General features: G+C 20.8%; 1 protein-coding gene across 5 annotated transcripts; it reads left to right on the plus strand.

Moving 5' to 3' along the window:
- The first annotated feature begins 798 nt into the window (after positions 1 to 798).
- LOC122720808 lies at positions 799 to 19,089 on the plus strand. 5 transcript variants are annotated; one of them, XM_043947799.1, is made up of 14 exons: positions 799 to 1,618; positions 2,655 to 2,755; positions 3,079 to 3,211; positions 3,338 to 3,405; positions 3,493 to 3,753; positions 3,883 to 3,985; positions 5,162 to 5,292; positions 5,349 to 5,598; positions 5,666 to 5,733; positions 5,812 to 5,886; positions 9,438 to 9,800; positions 9,886 to 10,146; positions 18,843 to 18,934; positions 19,057 to 19,089. In XM_043947799.1, exons 1-13 carry the CDS (start codon positions 1,602 to 1,604, stop codon positions 18,893 to 18,895), a joined length of 1,884 nt encoding a protein of 627 aa, XP_043803734.1. In that variant the 5' UTR covers positions 799 to 1,601; the 3' UTR covers positions 18,896 to 18,934; positions 19,057 to 19,089. The 5 variants fall into 5 exon arrangements, with proteins under 5 accessions (XP_043803734.1, XP_043803733.1, XP_043803729.1 ...); XM_043947798.1 differs by having other exon boundaries at positions 18,843 to 19,067; XM_043947794.1 differs by lacking the exons at positions 18,843 to 18,934; positions 19,057 to 19,089 and adding an exon at positions 10,329 to 10,736.
- Positions 19,090 to 19,165: the final 76 nt, after the last annotated feature.

Consider the following 19,165-nt stretch of genomic DNA (forward strand, 5'->3'; position numbering starts at 1 on the left):
TTTTTCCGAAATTATTAAATTTATATTTAAATTTATATAATATAAGATATGTATTATAATAAGCATATTTAAAATTATTTATGTTTAAAATTATAAGAATAAAATAAAAATTAACAAATATAATAAAGCAAAATAAAATTTATATTTTTAATAATAATTAATAATAATTAAATTGCATTTCATAAATATTTTGAATACTTTGAAAGTAAAAAATTTTTTTTTTAATTTTCATTTAATTTTCATGATTTTGTCCAAATGTATGATTTTTGTCTTTATTTCAAGATAATTATCTGAAATTGTGTCTATAAATATATATATTTAGAATTCCATGTTATTAGTTCTTTTATACATTGTTTTTTCTATGTTGGTACTGAAACATTCGAAAATTCCTAGTCTATTAAAATGATACGATTCATATATTTACTTTGTATAGATATTCAATTTTTAATTTATAATTTAAAAATATGATATTATTTTTTTTCGTAAAATTATAATATTATAAATTACTCTCATATTTCATAAATATATACTATTTGAGAAAATAATAATAATATATACTAAAAACTAATATTCAAGTTTTTTTGTTTACTTAAGCAAAAAAAGTATAATATACAAATTGAATAATAAAACAATATTTCGTAACATTTTTGTAATGAATTTCAAAATAAAAAAAAAAAAACGAAAGCTAAAGGAAAAAAAGAAAAGAATAAGAAAATGAAAAAAGAAAAGGAAAAGAAAAAGAAAAACAAATATAAAATATAATTTAAAAAAGACACTAAAATTTTAATACTTTGCTTTACTACTGCACAGTGGTTTTGTAATGCATGCAGATACTGGTGAGGCAAATAGACTATAAGTCTAGCAATGCATGCTGGTTCTACAGCATTATATCGCACTGTAAGAATAGTTGCAGCGGCGTTCCGCTTACTGCCTATAAGTCGCCATTGTTTCTTAAAGTGAGCAAATGAGTAAACGAACAAAGAGACTAAAATCAATGTACAATAGTGAATATTGTATTTCCTTATCAATAAAAACTAATCAAAAATTAGGAATAATAAATAGCATGTTCTATGCTTTAAATTTTATGTTATTTTCTTATTTATTTATGTAGAATTAAAAAATCGACAAAAGAATTTAGAAATCGCATTTTGAAAAAAAATGCATTCAATATTTATTTCTTAATTGTGATGCTTAATATAATAGTGATGCTTTTATAATTTTTGCAGTGATAATAGTGATGCTAAGTGTTGTGTTCTTCCATGCTAGAATCAGTGAAAGAAAAATCTTAATAGACAATCCAATTGTATTTAATGCGTTTCTTTGATTGCTGATTAATTAAATTAATTATCGCGGGAAAAACTTTTACAATTAAAAAAATCAAATTTCTTGTGGTCATTCATTATTTTTTTTTTTTAAAAATTATTGTTTACATAGTGATAAAGATTTCGTAATTATTATTTATTATTGTTATATTATAATCTGCTTGAACGAAATTCGAACAATTTTTTTTATATCTAAAAATTGAATTTTCATTTTGTGGAACATTATGTGATACTCTCTAGACCTTGCTATTTGCTTCCTCCATCATTTTCGCGTTTGTGATGATCAATATAAAAAGGTTAGTATTGCTAATTATCAATAATAAAAATAAAATAATAAATTTAATTATTCAAAATGAAAATTTGAATTATTTTGTTTTGACAAATAGATTTAATTAAATTGGGATCGATATATATCCTAATATTAATACAAGTTCGATTAAACATATTTTGATAAATATAACAATAATACATGTTATGATAATGTTCTTTTAGAAATAAAATATAAAAATTAAAAAGAATATAGAAATTAAAAAACGTAATTTTTTAATCTTTAGAGACAATAAAAGACAAGACTAATAAATGGAGCAAAAATTTGACATTTAGAGTTTAGACATTGGTATGCGCAGATCCATTTCTTTTCGCGCATCATTCGAATAATAGGATATGAAAAGATATATGCAATTCGCGGTAAAGAAAACATTGAACGAAACCAATTGAAACACGTGTACTTTGGTAAATAATGTATTATTCTCAGAAGTTTTCCCTATATCTGTCAAATTCTTTACATATATTTTTTTCAATCATTGTCAATTGTAATGAACATTTCCTTACATTTATTCATTTCATATTATTATGATTTTTTTATTTCAAAAAAATATATATAATAAAAAATAATATAATATAAAAGTAATGTATTTAAATTGTGGTATTGCGGAAATTTTACATGAATAATACAATTAATATTAACAATTTAAAATATATATAAAATAAATATATATATATATATATATTTATAAATAGATAATACATATTTTTTTTATATTTTTATATTTTTTATATTTTTATTCATTTTTATAAATAATTGAAATCATTGTTTGTTGTGTATATATTATTATTTTATGATATTTTAATTTTTTATATAATATACTAAAATTCTATAATATATTAAAAAACTTAGATTATATATAGAAAAAAATTTTTTGTGGATGAATAAATAAAAGTGATTAAATTATTTTATAATGATAGCAAATAACAAAAGCAATAATAATAATAACAAAGATTATTTATTGTCTACTATGTTCAATTATTTATAATATCTATTTATTATTTCAGAATGCAAGAATTTTTTTTATATCAAGAAAAACGTTTTTGTTATATGACAACAATGTTAATATTGTTGCTATTATATCTAAGTGATGTACATCTTGCAAATGGTAAGTGTGTATAGAAATTATTTGTATCAAATCAAATGTAAAGCAAAAATATTTTATAAGTTATTATATAATAATATGTGAGATTATATGTTTGACAATATATTAAGACAACAGAATTATATTACATATATTAATATAAGACAATAGAAAACAGAATTAATAAATTCAAATTTTTATTTAATAGATAATGATTTTTGCTTAAATATTCAATTACATTTTTATTTTTGAAGAAGTTAAACATTTATAAAAAAAATTCACAATTAAAATGACATTCACAATTAAAGAAATAATTGAAAGAATAATGTTTTAAAAAATTATCTTAGGCTCATGCGAGTTTCCCATTGCATGGACTGGAGAATGGTATCAATATGGAAAACCAGTATCAATTACTGTAAATACAACATTTCTGGGTGAAAGGATGTGTGTAGAACGGTCAGAACATTCTTATATTGTATAGTAAGTATTGCAATATTTTTGAGAATAATAAAAAATATTAAAAATAATAAAATAAAAAAAGATTAATAGACAAGGTATAAGCAAAATTGCAAAACAAAATTATATAATCATTATATAATATTTCAGCGGTGATAATTGCTATTATTGTATAATTGTTAATGATCGACATGAGAATGTGATTCAATTTCGTGAAGGTAAATCCAAATTTCTTTCCAAGAAATGTATGTATTATAATTTGATATTTTATTTCTCAAATATAATTTATTTTCTTTTTCTGTCAGGATGGTGCAATGCTGAACAAACCACTTTGGATGATATGTGTTCAAATACAATTAAATCCGATGATACTTTATATTCAATGTTTCGTGTTAATTCCAAACCAATACCCTGCCCTTTTAGTGGACCATCATTTACATTTACCTATGATAAAGGTTTTGGTGAATGTGCAATGCCTATTAGTCTTGGAGAGAAATGCACTGATGAAAGTAAATTGCTTCTCAAATATCAGGCTTGTCCAGATATTGAACGAAGTGAAAGTAACAGTAAGCTCAATATTATTATTATAAATTAACTTATTGAATATGGATTATTATTATAAAAATAAATTTCTTGAATAAGTATGTTTTTATATTATTATTTTTATTGATGAATGCATTTTTTTCATATTTTAGCGGAAGAATTACAATGTCTTGCTGTATGGAACGATGGTCGTAATAAATATCTTGTTGGAACATTGAAAGGAAGAAGTATATCGGGTGCCGAAAAAACATATAGGTACATACTATATATAGAATGGACCAAGACAAATTGATACAATAAAATTATTTGCACATTTTATATGTATAACTAGATTATAATATATATATCAATATATACTATATTTACTATATATTATATTTTATATTACATATATATATACTATAAATATACTATATACTATACTATATTTTATATTATATATATATATATATAATTAATATATTATATAGATATATATTTTTTATTTAATTGTTGTTTATAATAGAATGTCAATATTATACAATCATTTTCATTTATATAGAAAAAAATTTTTATGTCGATTTTGCAATCTTTAGATATATTACATAAAATTTTATATTTCAAATTATTCTATTCTTTACATTGAAAATAAATTTTTTTTTATTTTATTCATATATATCATATTTTTAAAAATATGAAAATATTTTTATGTAATAACTTTCTGTGGGGCGTATTGATACATCTTCTTTGAAGTATGTTGTATCAATTTGTTCCAATTATCTCTAATTAGATTTTTTCTTTTTTTTCTAGAAAAATGGTTTACACAATTATATAAAGAATATTGTGATGAAATATTCTAAGATATTTTTGACAAAGCTTATACTACAAAAGAAGGTTCATTATCAAAATGTAAATATATATAAAACAAATAAGATGATTTTATTAAGACATATTAATAAAAAAATAGGAATCCTGATATAAAAAAATAAATTATTCAAAATATTATTAAATTTTAAATAATAATTTAGAACATAAATTATAATTATATTATAATCAACATGACTGAAGTAATATATTTTAAGTAATAAAAATAGTTATTAAGTGATGGAATAATAGCAAGATATTTTATATATGTATTAACATTTAATAACAGAGCAGTATCAACTTGTCCTGCTATGGGGTAAGTTGATGCATTTTGATTTCATTAAATAAAAGTTTTCTAATTTATTTTATATGTATTTTTTCAAATATTCACTTATATAGAAGAGCCAATATTTTAATATATTTTTTATTAGGTAATTAATTTAAATAAAAAATTGAAAAAATTAAAAACTGAGAAATGTATCAACTTGTCTCGGTCTTTCTTATATGCATGTGTATTATTAGTCATTGATATAACAAAAATTGCTTTTCATATTCAGTATCAATTTTTTTTTAATTTTTTTCAATCAGATGTTTTCTGTATGAAGAGAAAACGCATCATCAGGGAAAAGTAGTTTATTTACTCGCTCAATCAGGCGAGCCAACTTGTAACGGCTTAACTACTGTTTCTGAAGGATCACCAACTATAAAACTTACAAAAGGTATATAAAAATTTTTAATTTTGATCAAGAATTTTAATTTTTTATACTATTTATAGTTGATAAAGAGCACAACAGATGTAAATATCCTTCGTGGATTACTGAACATCATGACTGGCGTTCTTTGGATGGTTCTAAAATTTATCATTTCACAAATAAAAATGCAACACTTAAAATTAAAATACAAAAAGTCGATGGAGATATGTTTCATGAAGAAAAGATTGTCTGTCATAATTTAGAAAAATTATATCCAACAGAAAATTCACAAGGATATAAAGTAAAGTTAATCGCTCATGTTACTAGTGGATGGTAAGTAGTAATTATAGCATGTTATAGATCTAAAACTATAATATGTAATAAGAATACTCTGTTACAGTGATATTGGTTATGTTTGTATGATATTTCACAAAAGAGATCATCACATTATAGAATTACAACAATCAAGTAAGTTCAACTTGACATTTTATTTTTTGAATACTTGAACTATATTATTTTGCTATTTCAAATATTAAACCTTTTTAGATCAAAAAGCTATAATGCCAGATGAAGCATGTTCTCTTATAGATATATCTACAATGCCATATACCACTTTAATAAGTAAGTAACTTGAAATTTAAATAAGAGCATATCTACTAAAATCATATTTTAAAATATTCAATATTTCTTTTATTTATAAAATTGTCATATTTATAAAATAAATAGTATATGAATTTTATTTAAATATATATATATATATAAAGATAATAAAAATTTTTTTTATTTCAATAAAAAATAAAATTTCTAAATCAATTTTAAAAAATGATTTTGGTCACGCTTTCTCCAAATATTGAATTTTCTTATATTCTTTATATCAAAATTTCATTTCATTTTATTAAAAGTAATATATTACGTATATTACTTATATAATATCTTACTAAATTCACATTTAAATAAATATAATATAATAAAAATATACGGTCTATTCATAAAAATGTGAGACATCTTTGAAAGGTGGATACTACATATCAAAAAGTTCATATGTACCTATATTCGGTTTAATTAACGAGATACAAGCATTTTAAATTTGTATTAAATAGAATGAGAATGCTCAATTAAACGTGCAATAATACTGCATTACAATATCGCTTGCATAACAGAGTCCTTTAATGAAAATAAATATATTGATCAGACATTTTTTTTATATATAATTATATAATTACATATTATATAATTATTTTGAATTTTTTATTATTTCTGAATTTCAATGTAATGTAATATATAATGTACGTAAATATCATATATGTAATAATTAAATATGCAACATTTTTATATCGTTTTAAAAAAAAAAATTTTAATTATACAAATCGAAATCTATGTAACTTGTTATTTAATAAAAATTTACCTTGGACAAATTATAGCAAATTTCACAATATTTGACACTATGTGATATGTGATATTTTAAAATCATAGATAAATCATTGTATTACATTCAATTTGCCGTAGTTGCTGAAATCCAAATAGAAGTAAATCAAAGCTTATTCATAAAATTTCGAATTAGAAAGATTGAATGTTTTTATACGCATAATTGTTCTTTGATTATTTTTATATATATCTGAAGTATTAAAAATATTTGAATTTATTTAAATTTCAGATTATTAAACATGATTTAATAAAATTACTGACAAATCTTCATCTTTATTTCATTTATATTCAATATTTCTTATGCAAAAAGAAATAATCGATTTAAATATCACATATTAATACTACGAATCAATATTACATATTAATATCACGTATCCATAAAAAATATATTCATATAGCAATTGTTTTTTTATGCTATGAATGAATGCTACAAATTCACTAATTTTTTTTTTTTACATTTTTATTTCTTATTTATAAACAAATAAAGATCAGAACAAAGCAACACTTTAGCAATAAGAAATTGTTGATTTATATTTTTTATAAATACTTTTGTATTTAATACACACTAACATAAGATTCGATTTCGAATATTACTATCTTATTTTTTGTTTCTATCTAGATTCTTTTTCTAATGCCCACAATCAACGTTAAATTGTTAGCAACGCTATTTCGGTAATACATTATCGTATACCGCGAAGTTCGTAAGTTCAGAATTGATGAAATAATGCATATTTGAATACAATAAAGTCTAAAGTTCAAAATAAAATCTTAATAAAATGATAAAGTATAATATAAAATTAAAAGTATATATAAAAATATTTATATAAAATTAAATTATATAATAATAAATAATCGATTATTTGAAATAATTTTATTTTTAAAAGTTAATATGAATAGTGAATAAAAAAAAATATGCAAAATTAAAAATAATTAAAAAGAAAATGCAATGCTTATATGATTTTTTTAATGGATATAAAACGCGGTATTAATATATTAAAATATAGATATTAAATTTTGACTATTATTTTTTTCTATTTAATAATTTCATATTGGAATAAAAAACATTGAATTCGAATGAAATAGAGATAAAGATTTTTCAATTGATCTGTGAAATTTAAATTGATCCAAGTATCATTACTGACTTTCTTGTACATGTGAATAGAAACAAATTTGTAATTTGCAATTGACTGCAAAAAAACATTCAATCTTTCTAATCTGATCTTATGGGAATTTTGATTTTCTCTTATTAATTTCGATAAATAAACAAGTCATTAAGTGTCATACAATAATTCAATTTATGGATTTAAATAAAGTGATGTATATGTTAATTTTCTAAAATTTACGCGGGAAGTTAAGTTTTTGTTAAATAAGAAGTATTTAATATTACGATACACTGAAATTCAGAAAATTCAGAATTATATGTAAAAAATGTCAATTTATTAATTAAAAAAGATTGGAAATAGCGGAGTCTTTCAATGATAATAAGATATTTTGGCGTACATCTAGTTGAGTATTCTCATTCTTTCGTCTCACTTTAATACAAACTTAAAATACTTATAACTCGTTTATTAAACTTGTCGGACCTATATCTATATGAACATTTTCATCGTTTTGAAATATAGGACTCACCTTGTGAAGGTGATTCACATTTTTATAAACCTTATATATATATAAGAATTTTTGAAAATATTTATATTTATATAAAACAAATATAAAAAAAAGATTATATTTGTAGTTTAATTTAATAATTAATCAATTAATAAATTATATCAATAGTGAAAAAAATATTAAAATTTAATTATTATTAATTTTTAATTTTTATAATATTAAAATATTTTTTTTATCTAGAAGTGGTAATAACTATAATTAATAAGTGATAAAATAGTTAACTGCAGAATCTAGTTTTAAAAATCTTTTACAGAATGTCTAATTATAATTAAACAATAACAAATATAGAAGGCAAAGCTCTTATTATAAATTTTACGAAAAGAGTGAAGCAAAACAAAGTAGCATTACATTTTTATTCAATAAAAAATGGAGAATTCATTGTTGAAAACATTATTGTTATTAAAAATTTAAAAATTATTAGAAAGTAATAAAAATCTTTAATAGAAGATAAGAAAAATTAAAGAAAATAAATAAATAATAAATAATAAGTTCAGTTGATTTCATTATAATATTTTTAGTACTACAAAATGGTATGCACCAATATTGTAATGATATATATAGATATATCAGATGATATATATAGATATATATATATATATATATATATATAGATTATAGATTTATATATTTATATATATTTCATTATAGATTTCATTTTTTGAGCAGATGGCATCATCGAAGTAGATTTTTTGGTGATGTAGTTGCTTGTAAGTTGGAATATAATCGATATCAAATAGAATAATCAAATTTTTTTTTTATAAAATACATAGCAATTTTATTGATAATATAAAGAAAACTATTTAATAACATTTTATGTTTATTTCTTAGACAAATTTAAAATTTTTGTAAATAATATAATAATTTTTTATTACAAAGTTACATTATATAAATATTATATTACATAGATAATATTAACAGTTATATATACTATTAGTAATTTAAAGCATGTACATATAATAAAGTCAATAGATCACAAAAATGCAGAAAAAGGAAATATCTCGAGAAACGCTCTTATTCAAAGAATTCTTCAATTTCAGCTATATGATTATAAAATATAAGTTGATTCCTTATTATAATAGGTTCTTCATTACGTCAAAGAAAATGTCCTAATCCTGGACGATACATTGTACTTGGACCATTTGATATATCTACTTCGTTTCACCAACAACATCATAATGAAAGACATTCTAAAATTATTAAAAGAACTTGGCATGAAGAATTACCTCAAAAAGAATTACACGAACAATATCAACAAATTCATCATCATCATCATCATCATCATCATCATCATCATCATCATCATCAACAACAACAACAATATGAAGGAGAACAACATCAACAACAAAAAGGAGATTGTAAGAGTACCAATGTTCAAATAGGTTGTGTCTCATCAAATCAGACAGAAATTGTTATTGGAAAAACATGTGATACTGAAGAAACAAGTAAGCATTCTTTATATCATACTTATTTTTTATATTTTTTATTTATACGAATTTTAAATATGAAAAAAATGAATAAATGTTGTAGCATATTATTGTCATGGCAGTTGGAAAGAAAAAGATACTTGGTATACAATAGTGTCACTAAAAACCAATCAAGCTTCTTTAAGTTTCGGACAAACTTTTTGTTTCTCTATGCGATTTACTAATAATATAGAAAAAACATCCATGACTGCAAAAGCGGCTAAAACAAAAGTCTCTGAACAAAAACTTTGGTTAACTAAATTAGATCGCATTTGTCGCAGAGAACAAGTTGAAGATGAACGGTCTTATACACTTATTAATCAAGGTATTTCAAACGAAAAATGTAAATTTGTTTTTTTTTCTTATTTTTTTTTATTTCCAGCTTTTTTTAGTTTTTTTTTTTCATATATTTCTTTGTTATTTTTAAACTTGCTTTGTGAAATATTTATTGAAATATAAAACGTTTTAAATTATAATCTAATAATAATTTTATCATTACTATTTCAGGCATTTGCGAAGACGTGGAAAAAGTGTATTCTAGTTTAGCATCACTTTTTTCTAATTCTAGAATCTTATATATTGCAGTTATAGGAAATTATGCCGCATACATATTTTTAATAAGATGATATGCCACTTCCACATGAATTGAATATTTTTAATAGAATTTCTTTTTTTATTTTATTATTATTATAATTTTTCTTCTTCTTCTTCTTCTTCTTCTTCTTATTATTATTATTATTATTATCATTAATATTGATATTATTATTATTATTATTATTATTATTAAGTATTAAGCATGTGGATTCAACTAAACACAGAAAACGATCAACAAACCTCTACGATTTTTTAATTTCTATAAGAATTATTTTAAATTTTTGTAAGAATCAAGAATGAATAATTTAATTTAATTGATTAAGCTTCACAATTCGTAACATATCAGGTATTAATTTATAATTATTTTAATTTTCATAATGTTCGATACTAATTAATAGCTTTTTTTACTTTCATTTTATTTCTTCTTTTCATAAAAGAAAATTTTTGCGCTATTATATATATATGTATGTATGAATTTATATATATATATATATATATATATATATATTCATAAATATGAGAGATCTTTGGGTTTCAAACTTCAAAACGATGAAAATGTTCATATAGATATAGGTCCGACAAGTTTAATAAACGAGTTATAAGTATTTTAAGTTTGTATTAAAGTGAGACGAAAGAATGAGAATACTCAACTAGATGTACGCCAAAATATCTTATTATCATTGAAAGACTCCGCTATTTCCAATCTTTTTTAATTAATAAATTGACATTTTTTACATATAATTCTGAATTTTCTGAATTTCAGTGTATCGTAATATTAAATACTTCTTATTTAACAAAAACTTAACTTCCCGCGTAAATTTTAGAAAATTAACATATACATCACTTTATTTAAATCCATAAATTGAATTATTGTATGACACTTAATGACTTGTTTATTTATCGAAATTAATAAGAGAAAATCAAAATTCCCATAAGATCAGATTAGAAAGATTGAATGTTTTTTTGCAGTCAATTGCAAATTACAAATTTGTTTCTATTCACATGTACAAGAAAGTCAGTAATGATACTTGGATCAATTTAAATTTCACAGATCAATTGAAAAATCTTTATCTCTATTTCATTCGAATTCAATGTTTTTTATTCCAATATGAAATTATTAAATAGAAAAAAATAATAGTCAAAATTTAATATCTATATTTTAATATATTAATACCGCGTTTTATATCCATTAAAAAAATCATATAAGCATTGCATTTTCTTTTTAATTATTTTTAATTTTGCATATTTTTTTTTATTCACTATTCATATTAACTTTTAAAAATAAAATTATTTCAAATAATCGATTATTTATTATTATATAATTTAATTTTATATAAATATTTTTATATATACTTTTAATTTTATATTATACTTTATCATTTTATTAAGATTTTATTTTGAACTTTAGACTTTATTGTATTCAAATATGCATTATTTCATCAATTCTGAACTTACGAACTTCGCGGTATACGATAATGTATTACCGAAATAGCGTTGCTAACAATTTAACGTTGATTGTGGGCATTAGAAAAAGAATCTAGATAGAAACAAAAAATAAGATAGTAATATTCGAAATCGAATCTTATGTTAGTGTGTATTAAATACAAAAGTATTTATAAAAAATATAAATCAACAATTTCTTATTGCTAAAGTGTTGCTTTGTTCTGATCTTTATTTGTTTATAAATAAGAAATAAAAATGTAAAAAAAAAAAATTAGTGAATTTGTAGCATTCATTCATAGCATAAAAAAACAATTGCTATATGAATATATTTTTTATGGATACGTGATATTAATATGTAATATTGATTCGTAGTATTAATATGTGATATTTAAATCGATTATTTCTTTTTGCATAAGAAATATTGAATATAAATGAAATAAAGATGAAGATTTGTCAGTAATTTTATTAAATCATGTTTAATAATCTGAAATTTAAATAAATTCAAATATTTTTAATACTTCAGATATATATAAAAATAATCAAAGAACAATTATGCGTATAAAAACATTCAATCTTTCTAATTCGAAATTTTATGAATAAGCTTTGATTTACTTCTATTTGGATTTCAGCAACTACGGCAAATTGAATGTAATACAATGATTTATCTATGATTTTAAAATATCACATATCACATAGTGTCAAATATTGTGAAATTTGCTATAATTTGTCCAAGGTAAATTTTTATTAAATAACAAGTTACATAGATTTCGATTTGTATAATTAAAATTTTTTTTTTTAAAACGATATAAAAATGTTGCATATTTAATTATTACATATATGATATTTACGTACATTATATATTACATTACATTGAAATTCAGAAATAATAAAAAATTCAAAATAATTATATAATATGTAATTATATAATTATATGTAAAAAAAATGTCTGATCAATATATTTATTTTCATTAAAGGACTCTGTTATGCAAGCAATATTGTAATGCAGTATTATTGCACGTTTAATTGAGCATTCTCATTCTCATTTAGCATTCTCATTTAATACAAATTTAAAATGCTTGTATCTCGTTAATTAAACCGAATATAGGTACATATGAACTTTTTGATATCTAGTATCCACCATTCCATTCCACCATCCACATTCAAAGATGTCTCATATTTTTATGAACATTATGCAGTTGTATTCTTTCTTATTTTATTATTATATTAATCAACTTTTATTATCGTACTTATATTTCGCTAATTGTTGATATAACTGAGTAATTCTATATCAGAAAATAAATCGAAATTATAGAATAAAATTTTACGCTTTGTTTTCTAAAAAATCAATTTTAAATATTCAAGACATAGTCAAATAACATGTATTCGGCGAATATTTAAAATCACATTTCTATAATAAAAAACAAAATCTGATATAAGAAAATTTCATTCTCTATTTTCGATTTATTTTTTTTATGTAGAATCATAAAAAATCTTTTTAATTACACCACTAGTTATTCAAAACTATGTATATGTTGATTCAGTCTGATATAGGTAGGGATGTACTTAGATCTTAGATTTTAGATCTTATGCCCGTCCGTTTCATATAATGGTCGAGATTTTGCTCGAGAATATCTATTTACATCCTATAAATCTGTATATTTGCACTTGTATTTTTTATATAAGTATATGTTGAAATCGAGCGAAAGATTTGCTCATATATTAAGAAACCACAGGTATTAATTTCTATTTAAAGATAAAAACAACGATACCTCGATCGTTTTTTGTGAGACCGAGATTTAAGATTTAAAACATATATTAGTATATTATCAACTGATAAGATATTATGCACCTGCTTTTTTGTAAATATAAGCAGGCTATAATGAAATAAGACCATGTTCGATCACGAACAAAATTAATGTAGTCCTATCATTGCTAATTTCATTAATTTAATGCATAACAATTACAATAAGAAAGAAAATACTTTTATCTCTTAACCATTTTGTATATAATAATTTAAACATTGTATAAAGACTTTTAAAAAGGATATAGGTTTTATCACTTACATAGTCATTTATTATAGTTAAATATCGAGTGTTATTTTAAAAAGGATTTTTTATCATATTCATTTATTGTGAAAAATTGATAAATCGGAAAGAATGATAGTGGAAAAATAACATTCGATTAATGCGTTTCGAAATATGCAAAATAATGGTCTAATGCGATTAAAATTCGTTAAAATATAATTAAAATTGGAATTAAAAATTATAATTAAAAATATAATTAAACTGGAATTAAATCGGCGATCTATGATGCTCTTGTTTTCTTTTATATATTGATAACGTGTACGTATTGTGCCTAATCAAAATATCATTTTTTTTAAATTAATGACAGATTTTCTTACGATGAGATTATAGTATTTATTAATCTTATTGTATTTTCAACTATTTGTTATTGTTCATAAATGAAAATAGAGTGTAATTATGCTGAATTTAAGAATAAACGCGTGTAAGCAAAATATATATATATATATATATATATATATATATATATATATATACACACACAAATGCACGCGTTCACATATATACTTTCAGATACATGTACACAACATTCATATAATATATTATTATATAATATATATTATATTATATTATATAATAATATATACTAATTATATTTATAATATATTATATTATATTATATTATAAACAATTAAGACTGTTCTGAAATTCGTATAATATTCAAGTACGATAATGTGCTGGTTCTAATCCGTAAGATAGACAAATTTTTAAGATAAATTCTTATTTTTATACGCATAAAACTATCGTTCCAAACTCGATCCTTATTCTTTACCATATATTTATATTTATTCTTTTATTTGATTTATGTTACCTTATTTATTTACTTCTGATGAATTCAAAATTTATTTGTACTTCACTAAGTTCCTGATATGTTATCTATTATTTTGATAGAAATTAAGCACTTTATCGTGCGTCTTATTAAACTTGATTTGATCTATTTTATAAACACAATTTAACATATTCTGATAATTATTAATGATCATACCCTTTTTTATATATACATGAATAAAATAAATGAAAGAAAATTATTGTTGTTGTTGTGGGGTGAGTATTGATAAATCACGTAAAAATTAGCAAAATTAATATTAATCAAGTTAGAATTTAAATATTATAAATTTAATGTACATTGAAATTTTTATACTTTCTATGTAAATAAAATTCAACGTAAGTATAGAGAAAAATACTCATGATTTAAATGATAATTTTTTAGAAAAAATTATTAATATATATTATACTTACGTATGCAATTTTGTTACATTTTTTATATTGATTGTATGTATCTATTAATTTGAATGTAAAATTAAAAAAAAAGAATAGGAAAAAAACAGTAATATGTATACTTAAAAATAAGTAATATGTATACTTAAGAACCATGATTTTTTTATTAAAATATTTTATTAAAATAATATCACCGCAACAACGACGATGGTGATGATAATAAAAATAATGACAGCGAAAATAAAATTAAAAATAAAAGCAAGAAGCATACAAGATTTTAACTTTTAAAAACTTATGTATTATTTATGTTACAAATATTAAAGTAAACGAATGTATTCTATTGAAAATGGATCGATTATATAATAAGTATTATAATAAAAGATAAATACAATTGTGACAGTATATTAGAGAATATATTATTTAATACGTATATACAATTATTTTTTTTTTTTAAATAAAAAATCGATGAAAATACGAAAGAAAATTATTGCGAAATAATATAATGGATTTCGATTGTAAGAATAAGTAAAAAGAGATAAAGATTATGATTTAGTGATTTGAAATAAAATATCGTCACTTTTACTTTGTAAAGATTCCTGATCAATATTCTATAACTACTATGTGTAACATTTATTATTATATTTTGAATATGAGAAAATACACATACATTATACTATCATATAAAGAGATTTATGCATATTTTATCTTACACGTAAATAAATACTTACAAACATTTATATAAACATACAAATAATCATTATTATATGTAAAAAAAAAAAATATCGTTTAATTAAAATGCAATATTGCATGTGAATGTTATTAATTATATTGTATATATAAATATATAATCAATAGCGAGATTTTTTTTAGTTGAAATGAACAAAAACGAAAAAAAGAAAAAATTATAAATTATTTGTTATAGATTGAATTTGTTTTGTAAATAAGATTTTTTCATAATAATTCATGTTTCATACATTTATTATTTTTTTTTTTCTTAATTTCTTTTTTTTTTTTTTATTCAGTATATTCTATATTCATGTTTTATTCAGTATATTTTATTATATTCTATTATAAATGTGAAAAATAATATATCGGTAAAATATATGTAAAAATATGTAACGTAAGGATCGATAAAGATATGTCTAATGTTTTGATAAAGCGGTCGATCAACTTGCTTGTTTTGATTTAACGTGTATATAAACTAAATCGTTTAACTATTAGAGACTATGCGCATATCTTCTATTTGCCTTATATCCTCTATTTGCCTCTATTTATATTATTAACCTTGTTCTCTCTTTCTCTCTCTCTCTCTCTCTCTCTCTCTCTCTCTCTCTCTTTCTCTTTCTCTGCCTCTATTTGTATTATGTTTTTGTCTCTTTTTTTTTTTGATTAGAAAAAATATTTTTTAGTTATTAGAAATTATTTTTTTTAAATTTATAACTATATTTTATAAGAAGAAAAAATGAAAAATGTAAAATTGAAAAGTAAAATGATGGAAAATAAAATGTAGGGCAAAGATGAGGTGAATGGCACTAGTAATATAGAAAACGGTTGTGCATCTGCGCAGATATACAGATTTATGAGGTTCAATATTTTGTCATGAATATGATCTTCAAAAGTACTCGATGTTGTACATACCTCATAAAATTACGCAATTTTTGATATATATTTAATAAAATGTTTAGATTAATTTCATTTGTTTATTTTATATATATATATATATATATATATATATATATATATATAATATTTGTAATATTTTTTTATTTCTTTCTTTTTTTTCTATGCAAGTAAATTATAAGATCGGTCAATTGATCGAAAATATTTACTATTGCATATTAATTTCAACTGAACTAAAATTGATAATTCTTTGTTTTTCTCAATTATAATGTTATATTTTATTATGATTTATTGATATATTTAATCATATGATATCATTTATTCTTTTTTTTTTTTTTTTATATTTTTCTTCATTTATTTTTTTTTAGTGTTTAACATCGCGCATGAAACAATACTTAAAAAAATTATAATTGATTTATTCATTTAATTTTTTATAAAATGAGAAAAATTTTTAAAAATAAGAAAAAATTCTTTCAATTGTTTTAAACTTGTTCATTTAATATCACTACAAGAAATAGAAAAAATAAATAATTGTAGCATAAGATAAAGAAAAGGAAAAGGAAAACAGAGAATGCAAAATAAAAAATTTTTGAAATAAAATGAAATAAAATATAAAATGAATTGAATTAAATAAAAAAAAAAACTATAATAGTATAAAAAGCTAGTTAATAGAAAAGAACAAAAAAAATAAAGAAATGAATAAGTGGGGGATGGTGCAGATTGGGTGCGACAGTGCTGCTAGTTTAGCAGTTTTCACCCTTTGCAAAAGCGCAAGCGCTAATATCCTTTCTCGAAGTTCTTATTACACGCCAGTAATCCGTGGAATGTGAAGGTAGAAAGTGCTGTTATTTCAAAAGGATATAGCAGGTATTATTCTAAAGGAATATAGCAGGTATTATTTCAAAGAAATATAATAAATCTCTCCTGTTATCTTTCATATTATGAATTATAAAGAAAAAAAAATGTTATTTTAATGAAATTTTGATCGATCTATTAGGTGTGGATTGTTTTTTGTTCATTTGATTTGTATATTTTTTTTCTTTGTATATTTTTATTCACACATTGTTCATTATTTCATCACGATTGATTATTGTTCTTTGATTTGTTCAATCTCATTATTCTGTATTATTCGTTTCTTTTGTTTCATTCGTGCAAATATCTAATTGCTTTATAATGTAATTATAAATATTAAAAAATTCAGTTTTAAACTCGCTTATAAATTTATTTAAATTTCAAGTTAAAATCTGTAATATAATATATATATATAACAAAGTGCATCATGTCTATAATTAAAAAAAATAAGACAAAATAAAAGAAATTAATTATAAAAAAACGATTTGTTTTTTAAAAATTGTGAATATGTATAATATAATGTAGTGTATACTATGAATAATGTGAATATATTTATATAAAAACGTCAATGGTGTTATAATCGGCGTGTATACCTTGTTAAAAATTGAGTAATTGAATTATAATTAATGAAATGATATATTATTGATAATCATTGATTCTTGTAATAATATTGATGATTTATTATTTATTATTATTTCTGATTTTTAGATACATTTGCTTTGATTTATTTTTGTGCTTCTTATTTCTATTTCGCAGATTTTGTTTTCGATGCATAGTAATAATTAATAAGAGTTTAGTGATTATACAAAAAAAAATTTTTTTCATCTAAAAGAAGAAGAAAAAATATCAAATTAATGAATATTTATTAATAACAAATCAATGGTTTGTTAATAACAAGTTTTAATTAATTATGGATGTGGAAAAATTAAATATTTTATAATATATGATTCCGTAAAAGAAATTTGGTAATAATATTTAGTAATGAAGTTATCAAATCATATCCATAAATATCAAATCATATAACGACATAAATATTCATTTGTATGCTGATTCTATTTTTATTCTTTTTACATGTATTCATATATTTTAGTATATTCAATGAAATTCAATGTTAAATTTTTATTAGATCTTATTCAAATGATAAAAAAATAAAAGATTCTACAATTATTCAGATGATATTTGAAACTTCAAATTGTTTCGTTTTGCGTTACAGAGACGCAGCTTATAAATCAATGGTTGATCGAAGAAAAAAGGTTATTGATATGAAGGAGAATAGAGAAGAAAATCGAATAGGATAGAGATGTGGTATTCAAATTTTATGGATGATTAGCCAACTATATAAAAATTTCCAAATAAAATTTAATTAATAATTACATGATATATTTGAAGAATATATAAATGTTGATTAACGTATCACATTATTTCAGTGATCTGGATTAAAAAAGAAAGAAAGTAAAATTAATATTGTATTGTCACACATTCTTTCCTTTTTTTCAATTTTTTAATTGATATATTGTAAAAAAAGAAGTACTGATT

The sequence above is a fragment of the Apis laboriosa genome, unplaced genomic scaffold (genome assembly GCF_014066325.1).
Source record: "Apis laboriosa isolate Shangri-la unplaced genomic scaffold, ASM1406632v1 scaffold1321_cov151, whole genome shotgun sequence".
In the NCBI taxonomy this organism is placed as follows: Eukaryota; Metazoa; Arthropoda; class Insecta; order Hymenoptera; family Apidae; genus Apis; species Apis laboriosa.